This window comes from Tauraco erythrolophus, chromosome 15 (assembly GCF_009769465.1).
Source record: "Tauraco erythrolophus isolate bTauEry1 chromosome 15, bTauEry1.pri, whole genome shotgun sequence".
Taxonomy (NCBI): Eukaryota; Metazoa; Chordata; class Aves; order Musophagiformes; family Musophagidae; genus Tauraco; species Tauraco erythrolophus.
In genome coordinates, this window is record NC_141479.1 from 21,245,322 (window position 1) to 21,269,072 (window position 23,751).

The 23,751-nt window shown below is 61.2% G+C and overlaps 3 protein-coding genes across 4 annotated transcripts in view; 2 read left to right on the forward strand and 1 right to left on the reverse strand.

Annotated features, from left to right (window-relative positions):
* ZFPM1 (zinc finger protein, FOG family member 1) overlaps nucleotides 1–11,766 on the forward strand; it is a 34,126-nt gene extending 22,360 nt beyond the window's left edge. The window contains 8 exon segments of the mRNA XM_086621058.1: nucleotides 3,809–3,942; nucleotides 6,336–6,438; nucleotides 7,735–7,947; nucleotides 8,062–8,286; nucleotides 8,444–8,539; nucleotides 8,652–8,801; nucleotides 8,979–10,108; nucleotides 10,110–11,766. Coding sequence (XP_086477184.1) covers nucleotides 3,809–3,942; nucleotides 6,336–6,438; nucleotides 7,735–7,947; nucleotides 8,062–8,286; nucleotides 8,444–8,539; nucleotides 8,652–8,801; nucleotides 8,979–10,108; nucleotides 10,110–11,210 — 3,152 coding nt within the window. The 3' untranslated portion in view covers nucleotides 11,211–11,766.
* A 776-nt stretch (nucleotides 11,767–12,542) lies between these two features.
* Nucleotides 12,543–13,759, reverse strand: CIDEC (cell death inducing DFFA like effector c). The gene is made up of 5 exons (XM_086621041.1): nucleotides 13,692–13,759; nucleotides 13,396–13,537; nucleotides 13,158–13,307; nucleotides 12,854–13,038; nucleotides 12,543–12,729 (listed from the first exon to the last, which is right to left on the reverse strand). The coding sequence occupies exons 1-5, from the start codon at nucleotides 13,739–13,741 to the stop codon at nucleotides 12,543–12,545; spliced, it is 714 nt and encodes a 237-aa protein (XP_086477167.1). The 5' UTR covers nucleotides 13,742–13,759.
* A 3,254-nt stretch (nucleotides 13,760–17,013) lies between these two features.
* The window catches only part of ZC3H18 (zinc finger CCCH-type containing 18), a 49,368-nt gene continuing 42,630 nt past the window's right edge, over nucleotides 17,014–23,751 (forward strand). For both annotated transcript variants that reach the window (XM_086620907.1, XM_086620908.1), the window contains exon 1: nucleotides 17,014–17,094. The gene's annotated coding sequence lies outside the window, so the exon portion shown is untranslated. The remainder of the gene's footprint in view (nucleotides 17,095–23,751) is intronic.

A 23,751-nucleotide genomic window follows, 5' to 3' on the forward strand; every position in this document is an offset into this window, starting at 1 on the left:
TTCCCAATCGGCTCCCTCCATCTTATCGGAGCGGTGCCATCACATCATTTCACTAGTTGAGTTGTCAGGATTTATTCCTTCTGCCGCGCGCTCGCCGCGTCTAAAAACAGCGGCTGGGGCACGAGTCGGGGCTTCTCCAGCTTGGCTTTCCCTGGATGGGACCGGGAGAGCTGCAGGAGTTGGGTACCCATGGATGGATGGATGGATGGATCCGTGGATCCGTCCCCCTTGGGAGTTCCCGTGCCATGGGGACATCCCGCACATGCTGGGACAGGAGCGGAGACCACCCGTTCTCCCAGGTCCTGAGTTCCAGGCTCATGCCGGGGGCCGTACCCAGCGCTGTGCCCCCCCCTCCCCGGGGCTGGCAGCCCCTGGGGCCGGGCACAGAGCCCTGTAAAGACAGGAGTGGCACGCCACAGGGCTGGTGCTGGGATGCGGCCCCGTGACACCCCGACAGCGGTATTTATCCAGATAGTATCCAGGCAGCTGCAAACACTCCGGGACCTCCGAGCCCAGATGCCCACCGAGGGGCAGAGCCACTTCATTCGGATTTGATTAATGCCACGTGGATGCAGTCGGGGTGAGGGGATGCGACAGCCACTTTGGGTGGAACCGGTGGGTTTTCCCGTGGCCAGACGGGCACCCTGTGCCCCTCCTGCCTCCTCACTCCCGCAGGAAAAGCCAACGCAGGTGCGTGGCTGCAGCTGCACCTCTGGAGCATCCAGGAGCGAGCCCAGGTGGCCACGGAAGCCGGCCCGCCGCGGTTCCCGATGGCACGTCCTCGCCTGGCACATGGCCTCTTGCAGAAGTTCATCTTCATGGCACCCCGCTCCTGCCTTCCCCTTGTGCCAGAGGAGGATGCAGCCGCGTTGCACGGTGATGCCTCCGTGCACCCCGCAGGCGTCCTCCCTCCCCGTGTGCCCCCACGCAGGACCCCCCGGGTCCGCGGGCACTCGGGTGCCAGCCGTGCCTTCTCAGCCATTGATCGCCCGATGCGTGGCCGCGGTGTGACGACAGGATTAATCTTTGCTCCCCGGCACAGCTCAGCCTATTTCTTTGCAATCTCTCGATGGGGAGATAAGCCGAGGCGCAGCGCCGGGCGAGCAGGCGCGCTCCATGCCAGGGGACGGGGAGCAGCACCAGCACCCCGTGTTTCACCGGGGTCCGTGCCACGCCAAGCAGGTGCGCCCAGCTCGCCGGGGGCTTTTTCCCCTCCTTCCTTCCTTCCTTGCCACCACTTTTCTTTGCGACCCAAAGCAAACAGCCGGGTCCCTGCCCAAGTTGGTTAATGATCTGGGAGATAAACCCTCCTGTGATAACAGCGGGGCACCGCCTGGCCGGGGACCGATGGCCAGATGAGATACCCGGGGTGGTGTTCACCTGCTGGGGGGGGGATCCCACAGGGATGGGGCCCATGGACTTTGCTCCTCACTGCTCACCAGGGAGGCTGCTGGGGGTCACCCAGAGCACCCCACAGGCTGGCACCAGCTCTTCCCCTCCTCCCCAGGTGTGGGCAGGGTGATGTGGGGTGCCACTGGAGCGTGGGGGTGGTGGTTGTCTCCGCGTGGGGACGCGGCTTTCCTGCTCACTTCGGGCTTTGTTCCCAAAGCGCGGACAAGGTGAAGTTGCAGTGTCTCCCCGTTTGCCCCGTCGAGGCTCGGCGGCGTTTCCCCCGTGCCAGGGAAGACGCACAGCAGTGCCACCTGTTTAATTTAGAAATCACCTTTTTCCACCTCTTTTTTTCTGGCTGTATCGGCGTGGGCACGGCCGGGTGCCACCGGGGCTCCAGCAGCATCCCTGGCCGGGCACAGGGATGCCCAGCCAGACGGAGAACCGCTGGCCGGACCTCACCACCACGCCGTTTTCGGGGTGACATTGGCATATTGGGCCACCGGGCAGTGCCGTGGCCAGCGGGCACCCACGGGGAGCGGGGCCGGCTCCAGCAGCACTATTTTTGTCCCCCTGTCTGGAACGGTTTTCTCTTTATCAGCGCCTGCGTGTTTTCTCTGCTGGGGATTGATACACAGAAGATGAAGTGCTCTGACATGGGAAGTGTCAGGCGAACGCTCTTATCTTGGAGACATGGTCTCCTGACCCAAACGCCGCTGATTACCAGTGAGACGGGGGGAAGGGGGGGGCAAAAAGGGGGTGGGGGGGGGGCACAGAGCAGCGAGATGGCGGTTGGATTCCGTTCCCCGAAAGCAGCCGGGCTATACAGGGTGGCAAAGCTGGAGAGGAGCCACCACCGTTGGGGCTCTCCTGGGGATTTGGGGGTTTGCTGTCCCCTCCCCAGAGCTGGGGGGTGAGGACTGGCAGCCTGGGTGTGCTGGGACCACAATGGAGGGGCCAGAGGGACCCCAGCAGCATGTTGAGGGGCAGCTGGGAGCTGGGCATTGGAAACGCAGAGCGATGTGCACTGTGCAAGGGTCTGACTGCCCCGCTCAGCCCCGAGGCCCCGCTGATGGCCGCATCCTGCCCGGAGGCTCTGCTCCCTGCCTGTCCCCGGGTCCTTTGTGGGAGCAACCAGCCAGGCGAGGGGCTGCTGCCGAGGACCCCCAGGTGGAAGGCGCCAAGGTGGCACAGGTAGGGGAGGGCAGGCAGCCCTGCCTGCACCTGGCAGGGCAGGGGAGCTGCAGGCAGAGCACATCCCTCTGTCTGCTGGTCCTTGCTGGGACGCCGCAGCACGGGAACGGAGGGCGGCACGTTCCTGAGCACAGGGACCAGGCTGCTGACCGCAAAGACCTTGGGGAACTTCAGTGCCTTCGCAGACCCCGTCTCCAGCCCAGCCTCCCGGCGGGCAGTGGGTTTTGCCAAAGGGCACCACCGGCTGCTCCACTGGGACACGCTCAGAGCCACGTCCCCGGTGGCACAGGACTTCCTCGGCGGAAGGAGGGGACCCGTGGGTGGCGGCAGGACCCAGGTGATGGTGGGTGCTGCCAACCCGCGCTCACCACCCGGTGCTTCCAGTCGCTCACCTTAACTTACCCCAGCGCCGAGCGGATCCAGATGTCAGCCTGGCTAATGAACACATCAGATTTCAATCTCCGCAGCCATGGGATCGCTTTATCCTCCCCGCGCTCCCGGCTCGGAAAGCAATTTTGCCTTCAAACGAGCGCAGCCTCCTCCCCATCCATGGGACCCGGGCACCGGCTTCGTCTGCTACGCTGCCCTCGGAGGACGGAGCTCTGGGTGCATGGCTTTAGGGGGGCTCTATCCGATGGCAGGGTTCCCCCCCGCTGCCCTGGAGTGCACTGGGGTGCTGGGAGCCCTCCTGGACACAACTGGGTGCCCTGGGCACCCTGCCTAGCCAGTGGCCTGGAGTTCAGCTCGCCATCCTCAGGCAGCAGCTTGGGTTTTGGGGTGCAGCGTCCAGCCCCTTCCTGCGGCGCGCGGAGGGGCAGCCAGCGCGCATCCATCTGGGTATTGGTTACCTGCCATCTTATCTGCGCTCCAAAAGACAAAGGCGCAGTTAAAACATTTTCGAGCAGCCTTCATAGCGTATTAACATGTTATCTCACCCATTAAACCAGCGCCTTATCAGATAATCAAAGCCATTAAGCCCTGAAGCTGCTGCGACTTTGGGTGCAGGGATGGGAAACGCTCCTTCCGCTCCGCCGCTGGGCCGTGCCCGGACCCCCCGTGCCGTGCCTGGACCCCCTGGAGAGCAGCCGGATCCCACTCACCCACCCACTGTGGCCACGCAGCTCCCAGGGCACCCACCAGCAGCTTTTGGCTCCAAGTGGGTGCCCACGTCCCCGGGGGTCCGGCTGGGGGCCGTTGCGCTGATGCTGTGCCCGTCTCCCCGCAGATGAGCTGGAGCTGGCCGTGCAGGATGGGGAGAGGAGGGTGCGAACCCGCAGGAGCCTCCCCGAGGGCTTCTCCTGGGGACCCTTCCAGGGCAGCATCCACAGCGAGCTGGCATCACCGCGGCACGGCGAGACGGTAAGAAGCAGCACCATGGGCTGCTGGGGACGGTGGCGGGAAAAGTCCCGGGGAAACCAGTTGTTTGGAGAGAGGAGTCGGTACGGGAGGGATTTTCCCTGCCTGAGCTCCCGACCCCTCGGGAATTGCCCAGTTTGGGTGCCCAGGAGGTTCCCCTGCCATACCCTGCCCACCACCCCCACATCGGAACATCGCCGCGGGCAGGGGGACGGGGTGCTGGCTGTCCCCTCCTGCACGTGGCTGAAGGCTGCTCGGTGGCACGGGTGTCCTCACGGGAGAGATGGGTTCTGGGGTTTTGGCCCCAAATTTGTTCCCAGGGGACTCCGGTTGTTCCTGGAAAGCGCCAGAGCTCAGCAGCCCGTGGTGGAGGGGTGGGAGAGGGGGCACCGGGGGGCTCTTGGTGACAGGAGCGTGTCATCGACAGCACGCTGCGCTGGGGTGTGTGCACGTGGGTGTGCACATGGGGGGGTGTGTGTGCACATGGGTGTGCACATAGGGGGCATGGGGAGATGTGTGCACATGGGTGTGCACATGGTGTGCACACAGGGGGCATGGGGAGTGTGTGCACATGGGTGTGCACATGATGGGGGGGGTGTGCACATGGGTGTGCACGTGGCAGGGATGTGTGTACACACATGGGTGTGCACATGGGGGCTGCAGGCACTGGATCCCCGCATCCCGGCTGCATCCTTCCCCCCGCACCCCCCAGGCCGCACACGGGCAGCTCCAGCCCAGGCTCTTTGAGGCTGGAGGATCTCACCAGGGCTCCATCCCACCACCTCCTCCTCCTCCTCCTCCTCCTCTCTCTGCTCTCTTCTTCTTTTTTCTTTTTTTTCTTTTTTTTTTTTAGCTCAGGCCCGTTTATCTTTGCCGAATTAAATCCTTGATTAACCCTTATCTGCCCAGTTTGGCTCCCTATCTCCCGGTTGGCGCCGTGTGTCCAGACACCCGGTACAGGATGATTGATTTCTTAAAGATATGCGCGGCTTTTTTCTGATACTTCATTTATTGTCTAAATATTTTTGCTCCCATTTCAGCAGCTCCCTTATCGAGCCCGGCTGATGATTCCCAGCCCTGTTCTCCGCCGCCGCTCGCCTCCCTCCCTATCTCCACTCGGAGAAGCGAGGAAGGAATCGCAGCCCCATCCCTGATACGGGCTGTCGCCCTCGGGTCCCTTCGCCTTTGTTGCTGGCGGCGAGGAGGGGGGGTGTGCAGGGGGTCTCCCCCAAATCCTGCCCGGCTCTGCGCTTCGTCTCCGTACGGGAGATTATCCCATCCTGGGGTTTTAGTGGGAACTGGGAACACTGGGCGGCTTTAATGCCTCTGTGGCGTGGAGCATCACGAGTGCCCATTGCTGCTCTGATGGGTGAGGAGGAGGAGGAGGATGAGGAGGAACATGCCTGTCTGCCCCGCTAGCTGATCCCACAGAGCTCCCCAAAAACCAGCCTTGCTCCGGAGGGTGTGCAAACCCACCGGCAGCACCAGCCAGAGGTGCCAAGGGATGATGGATTCCCGCATGCCGGCTCACCCCTGGCTCTCCCGCCCCCCCAGCTCCATCCCTGCCCTCTGTGTCCCTGCAACTGCCCGGCCCCGGGACGATGCCCACGGCGGTGGGGGAAGGGACAGCAAGGGCACAGGGCCTCGATACAGCCGCCCAGCGGATGCGGAGCAGATAGGGTTTCCGATGGTTATCAGGCTGGTGCAGAGCAGAGACACTGACCTCTTTGTTCCAGGGAAAACAAGGAAAGGTGCAGCACAGGAGCTGGGGCTACTGGGGGGAGCTGGAGCGGGCACCCTGGGGTGCTGAGAGCACCATGGGGTGCTGCAGGGCTCCTGGGCACCACATGGGTCCCCCTTCCTCTCCCTCCCATCCCTGGCACAGGACACGGAGGGGCCACCACGGTCCCAAGGGAGCTCAGCCCACGTGCCACCGGCAGTGCCCATCCCCACGTCCCGTGCAGGGGGGTCCCTAAGCCCCCAGCCCCATTTCCCACCCGCTTTCCGCAGGGGCAGGCTGGCTCCCACAGCAGCAGCAGCGGGCGCTGCGTGTGCGCCCGCGGGGCGTGCACACGCGTGTGCGAGCGCGTGGGGTTTATCACGCCGGTGGCACTCGACTCCCGGCGGTGATAAGGCCTCCAGCAGCTGCGACTGTCAGGCTGAGTTGGAGGGTTTAGAAATATTGGGACGAATAATTAGATTTCATATCGTTACCGCGGCAGCCATCGGAGGATCAGGCAGATTAATTCCCCCCCCCCCACCCCTCTGCTCATTAATATTCATTAGAGACGTGGGAAGGCAGGGCTGAGGACCGTGGCCCCCCACTGCCAGCCCCCCGCCCTGGCCCCAGCCTGTGTCGGGGAGCGATGCTCACCCCCCTCTCATGCCCTCGGCAGAGCCCACCCGTGACGCTGGTGCTGGGGGATGAGAGCTGCTGGCTGGCCCGGCTGCCCCTCGTGCCCGCGGAGCCCGACGCCAATGCCGTGATCTACAGGAAGGGTTGGTACCAGTGCGGCGCGTCCCCGTGTCCGGGGTGGGGGGGGTCCTAGGGAGGGGGGGTAGGGGGTGGGCATGGCCACCCTGGCACTTGGGTGAGGGAAGGGGTGCTGCCATGGAGGGAGGGGTCCCCATCCCCCATCCATCCCAGCACCGGCCGTGCCCCCAGCCCACTGCCGGTGCCCGTGGCCCCCTCAATGCCTGCTGGGGCAGCGTCTGTTCCTCCGTCACCCGCTGCTGGCTGTCCCTGGGGCATGTCCCCCATCCCAGCCCTCCCCAGCTGTCTGGCTTCGGGGGGATGCAAGGAGGGCCCCCGCATGCAGCGACTGGTGCAAGCGTTGGTGCAAGATTACTTGCACGCAGTCTGGGCAAGACAGGGTGCAAGCATTGGTGCAAGAGTTGGTGCAAGCATTACTGCGTGCATTGCTGCAAGTGTTGGTGCAAGCATTACTGCAAGCGTTGGTGCAAGCATTGGTGCAAGAGTCGGTGCAAGCATTACTGCAAGCACGGGTGCAAGAGTGATCAGGAGGCTCCTTGCGGGCAGAGGGGTGGTGCAGGCAAGGCCGTGCAGTGCAGGCAGGGCGATGCAGGCAGAGCCATGCAGGCAGGGCAGTGCAGACAGGCAGGCGGTGCAGGCAGGCAGGGTGGTGCAGGCAGGAGGTGCAGTGCAAGCAGGGCAGTGCAGTGCAGGCAGGGCAGGGCAGTGCAGGCAGGCAGTGCAGGCAGGCGGTGCAGTGCAGACAGGGTGGTGCAGTGCAGGCAGGTGATGCAGTGCAGGCAGGCGGTGCAGTGCAGACAGGGTGGTGCAGTGCAGGCAGGCAGTGCGGTGCAGGCAGGCAGTGCAGGCAGGTGGTGCAGTGCAGGCAGGCGGTGCAGGCAGGTGGTGCGGTGCAGGCAGGCAGTGCAGTGCAGTGCAGGCAGGCGGTGCAGTGCAGGCAGGTGGTGCAGACAGGTGGTGTGGTGCAGGTGGAGGGTGCAGGCAGAGTGGTACAGTGCAGGCAGGCGGTGCAGGCAGGTGGTGCAGACAGGCGGTGTGGTGCAGGCAGGGGGTGCAGGCAGGGTGGTACAGTGCAGGCAGGCGGTGCAGGCAGGCGGTGCGGTACAGGCAGCGCTCGGGCGCGGGCACACACCGCCATCTCGAGGCCAGCCGGGCTCAGCCGTGGCCGGGAGGAGGCACCGGGCGCTGCCCGAGCCGCAGGGCACAAGGAGGGGGGCCCAGAGCCCGGCGGTGGCAGGCCGAGGCTGTGGGAAAGGGGGTCAGTGCTGACCACTGCCCCCCCGCCGTGCCCCCCCCCCCAGACGAAGCCCTGTGGTGCCGGACGACGCGCGCCCTGCGGGAGGACGAGGCCATGGCCGCCTTCGTGGTGGCCGAGCCACCAGCCGTCGCCAACCACGCCGCAGTGAAAGCGGAGCCCGGCGACTCGCCGTACCCGGCCGCGCTGCGCTCGGACATCCAGCTGCTGCCGCAGCAGGCGGGCATGGCTGCCATCCTGGCCACCGCCGTGGTCAACAGTGAGTCCCCGGGCACAGAGGGTGGGGGGGGCACAGTGCAGCCCGTGGGGCTGAGACCGTGCCGGGGGTCCACAACCCGTCGTGGAAGTGATATGTACCCCTTGCCCTCCGCAGAGGACGTGTTCCCGTGCAAGGACTGCGGGATCTGGTACCGGAGCGAGCGCAACCTGCAAGCCCACCTGATGTACTACTGTGCCAGCCGGCAGAGCGCCGGCTCGCCCGCCCTGGAGGAGAAGCCCAAGGAGTCCTACCCCAACGAGCGTGTCTGCCCCTTCCCCCAGTGCAAGAAGAGCTGCCCCAGTGCCAGCTCTCTGGAGATCCACATGCGGAGCCATAGCGGTACGGCACGGCACGGCACAGCACGCTGCCAAGCCACGTGCGAGGGCCCCAAGAGCCAGCTGGGTGGAGGGGGGCAGCATCCTGCACGGCCCCGTGGAGTGTCCCCGCGGTCCCCAGCCCCCTTGCCTTGGCACTGAGGTGTCCGTCTGTCCTGCAGGAGAGCGGCCGTTCGTCTGCCTGATCTGCCTGTCCGCCTTCACCACCAAAGCCAACTGCGAGCGTCACCTGAAGGTGCACACCGACACCCTGAACGGTGAGTACTGGCCACTGTCCCCTCCAGCACAGCCTGGGGACGGGGACCTGCTCCCCCCATGCCCCGCCGGGCACACCCCTGCCCGCTCAGCCCCGCGCCGCGTTCCCTGCAGGCGTCTGCCACAGCTGCGGCTTCATCTCCACCACGAGGGACATCCTCTACAGCCACCTGGTCACCAACCACATGATCTGCCAGCCGGGCTCCAAGGGAGAGGTGTATTCGCCGGGACCAGCCCTGCCCGCCACCAAACCCCTCACCCCCGGTGGGTACCGCGGGCTGCGGCCACGGCAGAACGCATGCCAGCACCCCGCGCAGAGCCTGGTGTCGCCACCCAGGGCTGCGGCCCCCAAACGGTTCTGGCCACAGGGAGGGATGCGGGGGACGGGGTGAGCATCCCTGTGCCAGGGATGTCGGGTAACGCCGGTGCCTCTCTCGGCAGGGCTGAGCCAGACGAACAACGCGCCCCTGCGGAAGTGCAGCCTGCCAGCCTTCCTGCCCGAGGGGCTGCCGGCACTGCCACAGCACGTGGTGCTGCACGGCCCCCTGCCCGCCCCACCACCCGGCCCCGATGCCGCACCCGCCCCGGCACAGCCTGCCTCGCCCCCCGACACCAGGGCTGGCAAGCTCTCACCACCAGCCCAGCCACAGAACGGGGAAGGTCCATCATCATCATCATCATCCTCTTCTTCCTCCTTCTCCTCCTCCGGCGAGGCTGTCCGCATCAAGGAGGAACCCACCGGCAGCCCGGCAAGCGAGGCGGAGGCACCGAAAAGCAGCAGCCCTGGCGAGGGGGTTGGCAGCCCCGGCGCCTGCTCCCGCACCTCGTCCCCCCGCAGCCTCCCCTCGGTGAAGGTGAAGTCAGAGCTCGCCAGCCCCACGCCGGGCTCCAGCCCGGTGCCCAGTGAGCCAGGGACTGGCACAGCCGGTGGCACCGTCTTCCTACCCCAGTACGTGTTCAGCCACGAAGCCGCGGTGGTGCCGCAGGCGTCGGAGATCCTGGCGAAGATGTCGGAGCTGGTGCACAGCCGGCTGAAGCAGGGCCACGGCAGCGCGGTGCCACCCACCGTCTACGCCGGCACGCCGGTCCCCAAGGGTGCCACGTGCTTCGAGTGCGAGATCACCTTCAACAACATCAACAACTACTACGTGCACAAGCGGCTCTACTGCTCCAGCCGGCACCTCGCCGAGGACAGCCCCCCCGGGGCACGCAAGCTCAAAGCGCCCCCCGGGGCACCCAAGGGTCCCCCCACCCCGGGGACGCTGCTGTCTCCCCCGGCGGGCGACGGGCAGGGGACGCCGGCCGGGGACGGGGACGCCGGGCGGGATGCCACGCCGCCAGCCGCCCCGCTGGAGGTGAAAGCGGAGGAGGGGGGTGGCAAAGCGGGGTCCCCCGAAGCGGAGGGGGGGTCGGGGCGGTGCAGCGAGGACAGCCAGAGCCCCGGCAGCTCGGTGGGGGACGAGGGGGACGAGGACCCCAGCAAGACGCTGTGCGAGGCGTGCAACATCCGCTTCAGCCGCCACGAGACCTACGTGGTGCACAAGCGTTTCTACTGCGCCTCCCGCCACGACCCCCCCCCTCCGCCGCCCCAGCGGCCCCAAAATCCCCTTCCTGCCCCAGCCCCTCCGCACCCGCAAACGCCGCAAGCTCTACGAGATCCACGGCGCCGCTCACCGCCCCGCCGAACCCCCGCCAGCCCCCGACCCGCCGCCGGCCCCCGACCCTCCGGGGTGTGCCCCCTCGCCCCGCTCCAGCCCGGATGCCGATGGTCCCATCGACCTGAGCAAGAAGCCGCGGCGGCACGGCGAGCCGGCGCCGGCACCGCTGCTGCCCTTGGCTGACTACCACGAATGCACCGCCTGCCGCATCAGCTTCAACAGCCTCGACAGCTACCTGGCCCACAAGAAGTACCAGTGCCCGGCCACCCCGCTGCAGCCCCGCACCCTCGAGCACCTCCAGAAGATGAAGGGGGCCATGCCCACCCCCCTCAAAGGCCGGCGCAGCCCTGGCAGCCCCGGTGAGGGGGACCCCGACGGCGCGCGGGTGCGGGCAGCTCCGGCGGGGAGCCCCGGCGTGCCCTACCCCGGTGCGTCCAGGGTGGACTCGCTGCAACGTCAGCCCAAGGGTCCCTTGGCACCCCCGGGGGCGAAGGGACCCCTCTCCGCCTGTCCCTACTGTCCCATCAACGGGGCCATCAAGGGCGACCTCCTCGAGCACTTCCGTAACGCCCACGGGCTCTTCATGGCCAAGCCAGTGGCGGCTGGGCAGGGGATCCCTGATGCCCCGGTACCCGGTGCCGGCAGGACGCCCGAGCCCCCGCTGCCCGCAGCATCGCCCCCCCGCCCGCCTGCCCCCCGCCTCCGCCGGGACAGCTTCAACGGCAAGGAGGGTCGGGACGGCAGCGGCAGCCCTCGACCTCCCACGTCACCCCGGCCCCCCACTTCGCCCGGAGCCCCCGAGGGACTGCGGGAAGGTGCCCGTAAGCCCCCCACGCCCCCCACCTACACAGACAGGGGGGTGCAGACCCCCCCGGCCAAGGCTGTGCCCGGCCCCGTGCCCAACGGCAACCACAGGTACTGTCGCCTCTGCAACATCAAGTTCAGCAGCCTCTCCACCTTCATCGCCCACAAGAAGTATTACTGCTCCTCCCATGCCGCCGAGCACGTCAAGTAAGGACCACCCCCCCCCCGCCATCACTGCCCCCCATGGGGGGCTACAGGGGCTGGGGGACCGGGAACCGATGGCCAGCACCCCCCCCTTGCAGGGCTCGGGGTGATGGAGGACCCCCAGGAGGCTCCGCCGAGGCACCTTCAGCATCCAGAGGCCCCTCCGGTGTCCCCAAATTTCATCCCGGGTTGGGGGTCCCGCGTGTCCCAGGCCGAAGACCCTGCAGGGGGGAGCGTGGTGCTGGCAGGGGGGCCGGCCCCCCTTGGCCCCCTCTGCATGTGGAGCCCCTACCTCCACCCCTGTGGCAGCCAGGGCTGATGCTGCAGGGAAACTGAGGCAGGGAAAGGCGCATGGCCCTGCCCCAGCCAAGGGGCTCTGCCCCCAGTAGACACTACAGGGATGGGGAGAGGGCACGGCGTGGCTGGGCTTGGCCCTGGGCACCCTAGGAAGTGTGGATGCCCCCTGCCATGGACCAGACCCTGCGAGGAGATGGCACTGAAGGCAAGGATGGCGCTGCCCTGGGAACTGTGTGTATAAGTGTGTACAGAAATAAATATGTCTAATAAAGCCAGGCTGCCGCCTGCCTGTGGGTGGGGGGACACTGTGGGGGCTGGCAGGGCCACCGTCACCCCGTGGCATTGGACTGGGGACATCGGCCAGGGCAGCACCAGCCCATGGGTTGCTAAGGGGGTTAAAACCCTGGGGGGAGGGCTAAAACCCCCACTCCAAGGCTCTGTGCCAGCCTGGGTGCCAATGGCACAGTTGGGGTCCCGAGCAGCAAGACCATGGGCAGCGCAGGGCAGGGGCATCCTTCATCCCTCTAAATGGGGCAAGAGTGGGTTTTGTGCCAACTGCCATGGGCAAAGGGGTTTGGGGTGAAGGAGCCCCTCTGCACCATCCCTTCACCAGGGTTTGCCTGCAGTTCCCGGACAGGGTCTCGGCTCCATGCCAGGGGGTGGGGGCCAGGCCCTCCGTGCCAGCCAGGGTGACAGGGAGGAGGACGAAGGCAGCAGCTGCCCTGGGGAGCGCTTGCAACAGGTCCCTTCCTTGCACCCTCTTGCACCACCGCCCAGCACAGCCCCAGCGTGCCAAGTGGGGCAAGCGGCTGACGCACCCCCTAGTCCCCCCCACCCAGCACAAGTGAGATGCCATGCTGCGGCGAGGTGAGGCAGTAGAGCTTTACTTAAATAAATATATTTACAGAATAATAGATATTAGAAGAGCTGGTGATGCTCAGCCAGCAGGGTGCAAGGCGGGTGCTGTGCCTCCTGCACCAGGCATTGACCTAGCAGGGTGCTGGGACCCCTAGGGATTGGGGCAGGGGGAGGGTCCCAACCCTCACTGCAGCGTCTTGGCGCGGGGCAGGGCAGGGAGGCTGCAGGGCAGGAGGCTCTGCAGCGCGGGGCTGCCCTCCGCTTCCTTCACCTCCTCCGTGGCATCCAGGAGCTGCTGCATGTAGCAGGAGGTGCCAAGCAGGACGTGGCCGGTGGCCTGCATGGTGAAGAGCGTCCAGCGCAGGGCTTCCCTAGGCAGGGAGGAAGAGGGTGAGCATCCCACCTTGCATGCCACGGTGGGTACGGGCAGCGGGACTGGTCCCCCCCCCAACCCGCTGCAGCATCCCCGCTCCCAGCGCCAGCTCCAGCACTCACTTCACCAGCCGCTTGGCCCCGAAGCAGCGCAGGTCGTAGGACATGCTGTAGGTGCCGTAGAGCGTGGCTTTGACATTGAGACAGCCCAGGTCCCGCGGGTCCGTCTTGTAGAGATCGAAGGTGACGCAGGCGACGTCGATCCTCCGCGGGGGCTTGCGGGACAGGCTGAGCTGGTAGCCGGGCGTCTAGGGGAGAGCGGGACCTGGGTTACCCACCCTCCTGGTCCCACCTCACCCAGCATCGTCTCCCCGCTGATCCCAGGGTAGGAGAAACCAGGTTCCTGCCCCCCCGGGGATGTGCTCACCTTGGAGGCAGCCCAGGTCTGCCCCTTGCTCAGGGCCATCAGCACCGTGCCCTCCTCCAGCGTCCGGAAGAAAGCCTCCGTTTCCACCGCCGTGCCATCCTCATCCAGCACCAGCCAGACGGGACCCGGGGCCAGCAGGGCGCTCTCAGCCTGCAAGGGTGCTGGGGGTGAGCGGGGCTGGGGGGCAGCCAACCCACCACCCACCTGGGCACCGCCAGACAGCCAGCCCCCAGCCCACCTGGCGCAGCAGCTCGGCGAGGCTCTGTGCCATGATGCCCTTGCGCAGGCTGCGGTCCCAGTTGCAGACGCGGTAGGGTTGGGGCCGCGGAGCTGGGCTCAACAGCAGCTGCTGGGTCATGGAGGCACTTGCCGAGACACATCTGGGGAGGGATGGAGGGATCAGGGGTGTCCTGAGACCCACCGGCAGCCCCAGGCAGTGCCAGCCCCCAAGTCTCAGCGGGGAGCCAAGCAGTGCCAAAGCAGGGAGGGCTCTGATGTCCCCCACCCCAGCGACCGTGGCTCCCTGGCACTTACTTGGAGACAGGAGCAGCCAGGCGCAGGCTCAGGGACTTGGCATAATCCATCTTCGCACGGAGCACGGGCCAGCCTGCCAGGGAAGGAAGGATTCAGCCCTGGGCAGGGGTGGTGCCTCCAGCTCCTTTCTACTCCAGGAGACCCCCTTCCCACCAGCACCTCCTGTGCTGGGCTCTGGCACGGCGGCGGGCCAGCGCCCCGGCACGGCTGCCTTTACGCAGGGGCCGTGCCTGCCCTTTGGCCGGGGCTGGCGGTGGCTGCCCGGCCAGAGTCTGGCTGCCAGCGCGGCTCTTGCGCAAAGCGGCGCGTGGGGCACTGAGTCAGCGCTGGAGCAAAGGTGAGACGCGGGCGCGGGGCGGCATCTTCACCCCAGCCCCTGGGGGGCATCGAGAGCTTTGGGAGGTGGGGGCACCTGTGGTGGCAACCCCAAGCCTGTTGCTGCAGGGACATCTCCAGCCAGGAGCCCACTCAGGGGGTTCCTATGGAGCATGCCCATGCCCATGCCCATGCCCATGCCCATGCCCATGCCCATGCCCATGCCCATGCCCATGCCCATGCCCGCACCTCCAACCCGGATCATTCCTGCTCGTCCCACCCCACCTTATATACCCGTCACCCACAGACTCCGCCTACTCAGCCCCGCCCCTCCTGCCTCAGCCAATCCCCTCCTGGCCTGCTGCCACAAGGGGTGTGGCCAATCCAGGGGGCGTGGCCAGCCTGGCACCGCCGCCGGGACGCTGCGGTGGGGTGATGGAGGCGGATGCCCCCGAGGGACCATCATTCTCCAGCCCAGACCCACCAGCATCCCACGGGGTGCCCGAGCACTGCAGGGGGCACCCCCGGAGTGGGGCACGCGCCTGGCACGGGCAGCAGTGCCAGGAGAAGCCAAGGCGGCCTGGTGGCACTAACGAGGGGCACTCATTAACACCCTGGTTAATGAGGAGGGCCCGGGCGCTGAGCAGGCTGGCAGGAACCCGCGCCCACGCTCTGGCCGTGGCGCTGGCACCCGTTGGCATCATGGAGAGCCGGCGCAGCACCCATGGCACCATGCAGGCTGATGGGGATGTGAAAGCCGGGTCCAGAGGTCTGTGCCACGCGGCCATGAGCCTCCGGCATGTCCGTGTGCCCGCGAGCGTGCACGTGTGCAGCACACTTGTGCGTGCACATGTACGTTCCTCCACGTGCGCAGGTGTATCTCCACGCGTGCGTGTCTCCATGCGTGTCCATACCCAGGCGTGCGTTGGCACGTGCCCGTTCCTCTGCGTGTGTCTTTACACGCATTTACGCGTGCACATCCCTGCGCATGCGTGTGTGTTCCCGGATCTCCGCATGCACGGATGTGCGTGTTAACATGAGTGCATGCACGTGTGCACACCCCCACAGGGCTAGGTGCGTGTTCACATGTGCAGCCCCGGGAGCACGCCTGCAGGTAGGTGTAGCTCCCCGGGTGAGCACACGTGTGTACCCACACGCGTGCACCCCTCTGCATGTGCACAACCATGTATGCGTGCCTCCACACGCATGCACTCACGTTCGTGCACCTGCCTGTGCACGCCTATCCCCATGTACATGCGTGTTCCACCCGCGTGTGGACGCACGTGCATTCCCTCCAGGCGTGTTCACGCACGCACACACACACGCATTCGCACACCTACCGCTCACCACGCTCGCACGCCTACCCCTACATACGTGTGAGCATGGCGCACGCACGCGTGTTCAACTGCACATGTCCACCTGCGCATATGTGCACCGCCACGCGTGTGCGCGCACACACCCGCCTGCGGCTGCACGCGTGCCCCTCCACGCGCATGCATACATGTACCTATGTGCACACACATGTACCCACGTGCGCTCACCTGTACCTACGTGTGCATACATGTACATGCATGTGCATACATGTACATACATGTGCATACATGCACCCACGTGCGCATACATGTACATACATGTGCACACATGTACCCACGTGCACATACATGTACCCACGTGTGCATACATGTACCCACGTGTGCACACATGTACCCACGTGCGCATACATGTACATACATGTGCACACATGTACCCACGTGCGCTCGCCTGTACCTACGTGTGCATACATGTACATACATGTGCATACATGTACCCACGTGCGCATACATGTACCCACGTGTGCATACATGTACATACATGTGCACACATGTACCCACGTGCGCACACATGTACATACATGTGCACACATGTGCGCACACATGTACCCACGTGTGCATACATGTACCTCCGCATGCGCGCACGCTTGCGCCCCTCGTGCGCGCTCCCTTTCCTGTGCGCACACCCCCCCCCCCCCCCGGCGCGTGCGCACGTGCGTGCGCGCCGTGTGCACCCACACGCGCACCCTCCGCGCGCGCGCACACCCAGCCTGCACCGCGCGTCCCCTTTAAGGCGCGGCGGGGGCGGTGGCGGCGCGCGCGGGGGAAGGGGCGTGGCGAGAGGAGCGCGCCCGCCCCGCCCCTCTCCTCCCCTCCCCCCGGCGCGAGGGCCGGCGCGCCTCGATGACGTCACGCCATGGCCGCCCTGCGCCGCCGCGAGTAGAGGCCCCGTCCTGTCCCGTCCCTTCCCGCGCCGCCGCCGCCGCCGCCTCGCTGCTCCCCCCGGCCCGGCCCGCCCCGCCCGCCGCCCCGGCCCGGCCCGCCGCGCCCGCCCGCCCAGGTGAGCTGCTGCCCGGCCGGTCGCGCTCGGCGGGCGCCGGCTGCGGCCTAGCGCCGGGGAGGCGGGGCGGGCCCGGGCGCCGGCGGAACCGGCGGGGAGCGGCCGCGTTGGGAGGAGGAGGAGGGGGAGCGGCCTCAGGTGGGGGGCAGCCCCAGCGGGGGATGCCGGGGAGGGGGGGCACCTCCCGGGGGGAGCCCTCTGTGGGGGTGCTGGGAAGGGAGGAGCGGTTCTCGCTGGGAATGGGGGGGGGGCGGTTTGGGAAGGGGGATGTGGGGAGGGGGGCGGCTGCCCCAGCTTGGGGAGGGGAGGGCAGCCCCGGGGGGTGTTGGGATGGGGGCGGGGCGGGGGATACTGGGAATGGGGAGTTCTTAGTTTGTGGGGGTGTTTGGGGGGGCTGCCCTCTTTGGGCGGGCTGCAGCCTTACTGTAGGGGGCACGTTGAGGAGGGGGGAGTCCCAGTTAGGTGGGGGATTCTGGGCAAGGGAAGGGGGCAGCACCAGCGCGAGGGGGGAGCCTTAGTTTTGGGTGGGTGTTATGGAAGGGGGTAGTCTCAGCTAGGGGTGCCGGGGGGGGGGGCAGCACGGGGGTGGGCACACCCCAGGGTGCAGGTGGCTCTGACTGTCCTCCCTCCCCAGGCAGGTGGGAAGAGGGAGAGCTCCAGCAGCCTTGGCCTGGGGGCCACAGCAGAAGGACCTCAGCCTGGCAGGAGGCCCCGTGAGGTGAGGGGGGCACAGGGGGAGCCCGGGGCGGGGGAGGAGGAGGGCTGGCACCCTGCAGTGGCACCAGCTGTGCGGAGGGGCCCGTTGTGCAGCGGAGGGGAATTCTGCTTCTCTGAATGGCTTTCTAAGTGTCAGCTGAGTTGATTTGAGAAGGCTCTGGGGAGAACTTCCAGTACCCGAATAGGCTACAAGGAAGCTGGAGAGGGGCTTTGGACAAGGGTGTGTGGTGACAGGACAAGAGGTGATGGCTTTAAACTGGAAGAGGGGAGATTTACATTAGATATAAGGAAGAAATTCTTCTGTATGGGGCTAGTGAAGCACTGGAACAGGTTGCCCAGAGAAGTTGTGGCTGCCCCATCCCTGGAAGTGTTCAAGGCCAGGTTGGATGAGGCTTTGGGCAACCTGGTGTAGTGGAGGGTGTCCCTGCCCATGGCAGGGGGGTTGGAACTGGATGATCTTTGAGTTCCTTTCCAGCCCAGTTCTCTGTTCCCAAAAGCTTTTTGTGGTGTGTTTCTCTTCTCGCCCGTACTGTCAGCACTGTTTCCCATTTCTTCTCCTCAACTCGCTCATCGTTCTTCACCCATCCTCCTGGCTTGACTTAGACCATGCTCCAGAACTTTTCTGTTCTACATTAACCTCTGGTTTTCATGCATCTGATGAATGAAAATTCTTTCATTTTAGTAGTAGTTTGGCTACCAGAAAGGGAAAAAACGCTTCCTGCTGTCACCAAGATTTCTGCCTGAAACAAGGAGATTTCTTGCTTCCTTCCTTGGCTTCTGCCCTGCGGTGTCTGTCTGTCCCGTGAACGCTCCAGCGGTCATGAGATCTCTGTCAGGGGGCTGCAGAAGTTGGGTATGAGCTTGGTTCTTGCTATCCGCCTGACAATTTGCAGGATTTCAGGATTGAAGCTCCATTTTTCTCTAGGGTCCTCGGTGCCTTCCTGCTACTGGAGGTGCTGGAAGTGTCTGAGCTATTGGTTCCCGTACATCCCAAGATGTTTTCCTTGTTCACTTGGAAAAAGCTTTTTGTGGCACTATATAAAGGCTTATCCTTGGATGGAGGAATTTAATGAATGGAAATTGTGCTTGCCAGGAATATTTTTGACTTGGTGGATGTTTCAAATCCTGTCTTAACTCACAGCTTTATCCTACAGGTGCTGCTGTGTGTTAGAGTGAGCTGCCATCCTTTCCGTGCTGGTGCCAGTTCATCCGCTGCCAAGAGCAGCAGCAAGTCAGTTAGTTGTACACAAAGCTGAACTTTGCTGGCTTAATTGAAGATGCTGCTCAATTTTTTTTATGAGTTCTAATTGAAAACAGCACAGCATAAAGCAATGAGAGGCAGAATTTGAGCCTCTCCTGTTGAGAGCCACAGATCCGTGAAACGCTGCACGAGGTACATGTGTGACCACAGCCTAAAACCTGGGTGGCATTTCTTCCTGCTAGTTTTGTACCTTTTGATGCTGCACATTCCACAGAGAATAAGAAGTTAGTCTTGATCTTGAAAACAGACCTGCTGCTAACAGTTCCAGTGCTCTGACTCGTCTGCCTCTTGCCTTGGGCAAATCACCTAACAAAAGTGAGAGTTTAAAAACATTATTTAAAGTGTATCCTGGCATTGTCTGCCAATATTGAAGCTGAGTTTTATAAAGCAACTTGCATAGCAAAGAGCTTTTTTATTACTGCTTTTAGTGCTGTGTCAAGGCTTCTTAATCTCAGTGTTGTATTTTAGGTTAAAGTCTTGGATATCGTTAAGCTTTGGAAAACATATCACATGGCTGAAGGAGATGAATTTAAATTTCCCTAACACCTCCTCAATGTACAGTGCCTTTTTACCTGTGTGAGAGGGCTGGGGGGAATCTGTGTGGTTTTAAATGTTCTCCAGTAAAACTTAAATGGGAACAGAGACCAAGATAAGCCCCTTCATTCCTGCATCGAAGTCCTTTCAGGAGAGGACAGCCAGGTGAATGCCTGGCGTGGAAGGAGCATCTCTGTTCCACCGTATGGAAGCCATGAAACAGTGACAGAGTTAAGGATTAGTTAATGCTTCATTCCCTGGTTTGATGCAGAGCTCAGTCTGTGAAACTTGAGCACTGCCTCCTGTGGCATATGGATTGTGTGACTAAAAGCTTCTCTTTTCCACCAGACCTGCTTCTCTGTGTGAACTGGCCGCCTTGGAGGCAAGTTGGGCTGTGGCTGAGCAAGCGTGCTGTCTGTGCCTCTTCCAGCAGCACGTGCACGTGGAGAAGGGAGGTTTGTGCCCAGCAAAGCTGCGGATCGTTGCAGCCCAGTGTCCCCTAGGACACCAGGCTGTTCCAGTTTTTTTCATCCCGCTCCTAGACGATGCTAGGCATGTCTCTTCGGAGTGTTTTCCATCATTTCTAGATACCCAGTGACTGAAGGGCCAGACTTAGCTTTGCAAAAACTGCCTGGTGTTCTCAGTGGTAGCTGGGTGCAGTGGGGTTCTGCTTGGGCTGCTGAGCATGGCAGCTGCAAACAAGATGGCAAAGTCCCAGACCTCTTATTTAGGGAATTTCTTCACTTTGTATTTTCGGTAGGCTGTCTCTAATCCTGCTGGCTCACAGCACTGGCAGGGACGTTGCAACAGGGACTGGCTGGGGGCACGAGGACCTAAAAGGAGCAGCTGGAGGGAAAGTCTTGCTTGACCTGAGTGTTATCCGTGGGGACAGCAAGTGCCATCTGGCTCACACCTGGGAGGATGGCGTGTGCTTACTGCAGGTGGCACAGCTGGAAAGTTTCGCTGCCAAATACTCAGTTTCTTTACTGAGAATGAGCAAGCTGCTTTTAAGGGGCTTTCAGCTCGATGAGGTGTGCACAAGTGATTCTAGAGACAGTAAAAGACACACTTTTGTCTGCAAGTGCACCCTACTATTGCATTTGCTCCGAAGCATCTCGCTGGAAAAGCTGTACCAACTCGTTTAGCCTGGCAAAGTGAGGGTTTTGTAAGCCTGGTGTGAAACACTTAGTGGTCTGTTCTGAGCTAGTCTGCTTCAGACATGCAGAAAATGAAAATTTGACACACTTTGAGCAAGTGAAGTCAGTTTTGTAATAGGAAGGAGTTGGGCAGCTTTGACCAAAAGCAGCTTTACCTGAACTGCCTGTAATTTTAAAGATAACTCTGAAGATAAACCACTGCTAAGTAAGAAGTAGTAGTATACACCTGGTTCTTGCCCTGTCGTCCTAAGCTACAAGTCAAACAATCTTACCTGTAGGTTAGTAGTTAATTTTTTGCTTTTATAACTGGTTTTGAAGACAGTAAGAACCTGGCTTGGTTTTAAGGCACAAAAATTCCAAGCTTATGATGAGGGATGAAACCTGTGGATTTCTGCTCTACCGCTTATGTCAGTATTACTCAATTTGAGATTCTTCTGTGTAGCCATTTTTTCTGTTGTTTGTGTGTGTAACTAAAGGGGAATGGAAGGAAAGGGGAAAAAACCAACCAAACAAAAAACAAACCCTGCGAAAAAACCGCCTCAAAACCTTGCAGGATTCCAAAGATTTGGGATAAACTGTGATTTGCAGATTATTCTGAGGCAGCGCTTTGGACACACACTTTAAACTGCAGTTAAACTTGCTACCATGCAAAAAATAAATCCCTTGGAGTTTGAAAGGAAGCTCGAGTGGCTCAAGCAAGTACTGTAGCACTTCACAAAATCCTTGCTGTGGTGCTCTTGCATTTCATAACGTTCAGTTATTTCTTTTTTTTTTCTGCAAACGAGTGACTACAAGAAATCCCGACTAGCTCGGTGTAATCTCAAATCACACTTCTGCGATGTTGCTGCTGCCCGTAAGCTTGTTGTTGGAATGCTGCACCTTCTTCCCTTGCTCTCCTCCTGGGCTCGGAGCCTTGGGGCTGCTCAGGGCTAAGGAATAACTGGAGGACCCTTTTTTTGTCTTTATCTCCCCCGTGGCAGAGGAGTTGCAGTGGCAGTGAGTTAGTGAGAGGCTAGCCTAACTTTTGGACAGCATCTTGCCATCGTGCAGCAGAAATGCTATCTAGCCCTGTTCCATCATTAGTCCAGCAGTAATTTCCATCTCCCTGTTGTGGTTTAGTCCAGCTGGCAATGAAATGCCACGCAGCCGCTCGCTCGCCTTCTGCCACCCGCAGGGAACGGGGAAGAGAATTAGAGGGGACAAGGGAAAGAGACTCGTGGATTGAGATAAGTCCATTTTAGTAATAACAGTGGTATAAAATTAAAAGTAATATCATAAAATAGTCGTAATAGATGAATATATATGGGTAGTAATATATACAAACAAGTGATGAGCAGTGTAATTGCTCACCACCTGGTGACCTACGCCTGCCCCATCCTGGCAAACGCTTCCGAAACAGGTAAGTCCCAACACCGCAATCCCGGATGAGAGAGAGAGCAGGAGTCCGAGAGAGCCCTCGGAAAAGCCAAGAGCACTGCTTCCCAGTCAGTCCTCATCTATATACTGGGCATAACGTTGCATGGTATGGAATACTCCATTGGCCAGTTTAGCCCTCAATCCCAAGTCAAGGTTCAAATCCTAAGGGCAGTTGTGGACCCCCTGTCCCGCTGTGCTCCCCCCCAGCCTGTTGTGCTCCTGCACACCAGCAAAACATGGGAAGCTGAAAATTCCTTGCTGTCTCTGTGCCAACTGTAAACACCAGGGCGTTATCAACACTCTTCTCATAACGAATCCCAGACTAAACCAAACCACAGAGCTCCTCTAGCTGCTAAAAAGCAAAACTAACTCTTCCCCAGGCAAAACCGGGACACTTCCTATTTTTTTTTCCTGCTTCCGACTTTACCTTTGCGTATCCTGAGTTTGCTTTGAGGCATTTCCATGCAGTTGCACATGAGATTGAAGGTTTTGGGGTATCTTTCCTTGCCTACTGGTGAACTTGGAGCAACAGCCGTGGCTGAACTGGGGCTCTCGCCCAAATAACGCAGCGTAAGAGGCGGTGGAGGATCTGTAGGTGCCTTCTGTCCGTTGCGTCGCTGCCTGCGGAGATGGAGGCACTGGGGAGGACCTGTTGCTGAAGGGAACCTTCCTGTTACTTGAATCCAGGGAAATACACACCAAAAAGGTGCCACCTGGATTTTGTGACCAGTTGGGCTGTCACTTACTGTGTTTCTTACCGTTTCTGCTGATGGGAATTAATAGGAAATTGTTGTAAGTGGTGGATGCGCTGGGTTTTTATAAAAGCTTTAATAGCTGCCGGTGGAGGAGAACGTTTCACACCTTAGCTGGTGGGGAGGATGTGTTCGTGTTTGTTTCCCCCATCCCTCCAAAGGTCTCCATGTGAGTGCAGAAAGGCATTTGGTTCACTTAAACGCTTTTTCTTTGGCGCTGCTTATTTGCAAGAAATCAGAAAACAAATTTCCTGCATACGTCTGCCCTTGACAGCTTTTGTGTTTCTTCTGGCCTCTTAAGGCTGACCTTTCAGATGTAACACGCCAAGTTGTTCTGCCTCCATGCAAAGCGTGACTTCTCAGGCATTTGGGCAACTAAAATCACTGCTGTAAACTTGCTCTTAAAGCAAATAACATTTGGTGCAAGCATTTAAGAACTCAACATCAACCTTTATGTACTCCATATAAGGCAGAAATTCTTCCCTCTGAGGGTGGTGAGGCACTGGCACAGGTTGCCCAGAGAAGCTGTGGTTGTCCCATCCCTGGAGGTGTTCAAGGCCAGGTGGGATGAGGCTTTGAGCAACCTGGTGTAGTGGAGGGAGTCCCTGCCCATGGCAGGGGGGTTGGAACTAGATGATCTTTGAGGTGCCTTCCAACCCAAACCATTCCGTGATTCTATAAGAACATAATTTGTTTTAGATTACGTTCCTGCTTAACTGTCCAGAGCCACCATCACCAGGAGGCAATTGCTGTCTTTGAATTTGGCTTTTAACTTTTCTGTAAACTCAAAACTTGGGTTGTGAGCAAGAGCCAACTTCTTCAAACGTGTGGAGAAACGAGAGTAGCTGGTAGGGAGCTCAAAATGTGACTCCTGCTGCTCGGGGCCTCGTCAAATGTTGGGATCATCCTCGCCTTTATCAATTAGCTAATGTCTGTGCAGGGCTCCGAAAGCTTGAAGTAGAGCATAGTTGTTAGTTACTAACACACAGACTCATCCTGCTTCTTGGAGTGTTTTTCGGTATATTTTCTTTCTTAGCTCCTTCTCTGCAGACCTCCCATAGTACAATGAGCAGTGTTTTCTCAAGTGTGACTTTCATCTGGAGAGCTTCCTGCAAATACCAGCTGATAAGATCTTCGCCAGGGTGAAGGCAAGAGATGCCTTGTGGTGTGTTTCTCTTCCCACCCGTCCCATCAGCACTGTTTCCCATTCCTTCTCCTCAACTCGCTTATCGTTCTTCACCCATCCTCCTGGCTTGACTTAGACCACGCTCCTTGGTTCTTGCCATCTGACTGACAATTTGCAGGATTTCAGGATTGAAGCTCCATTTTTCTCTAGGGTCCTCAGTGCCTTCCTGCTACTGGAGGTGCTGGAAGCGTCTGAGCTGTTGGTTCCCATACATCCCAGGATGTTTTCCTTGTTCACTTGGAAAAAGCTTTTTCTGGCACTATATAAAGGCTTATTCTTGGATGGAGGAATTTAGTGAATGGAAATAGTGCTTGCCAGGAATATTTTTGACTTGGTGGATGTTTCAAATCCT

Excerpts from the sequence above, each read along its gene's own strand:
- CIDEC (XM_086621041.1), bottom strand. The coding sequence starts at position 13,741 with ATGGATTATGCCAAGTCCCTGAGCCTGCGCCTGGCTGCTCCTGTCTCC. Across the intron at positions 13,308-13,395 it reads TCGCCGAGCTGCTGCGCCAG|GCTGAGAGCGCCCTGCTGGC; the intron begins GTGGGCTGGGGG and ends GCACCCTTGCAG. Across the intron at positions 13,039-13,157 it reads AGACCTGGGCTGCCTCCAAG|ACGCCCGGCTACCAGCTCAG; the intron begins GTGAGCACATCC and ends GCTCTCCCCTAG.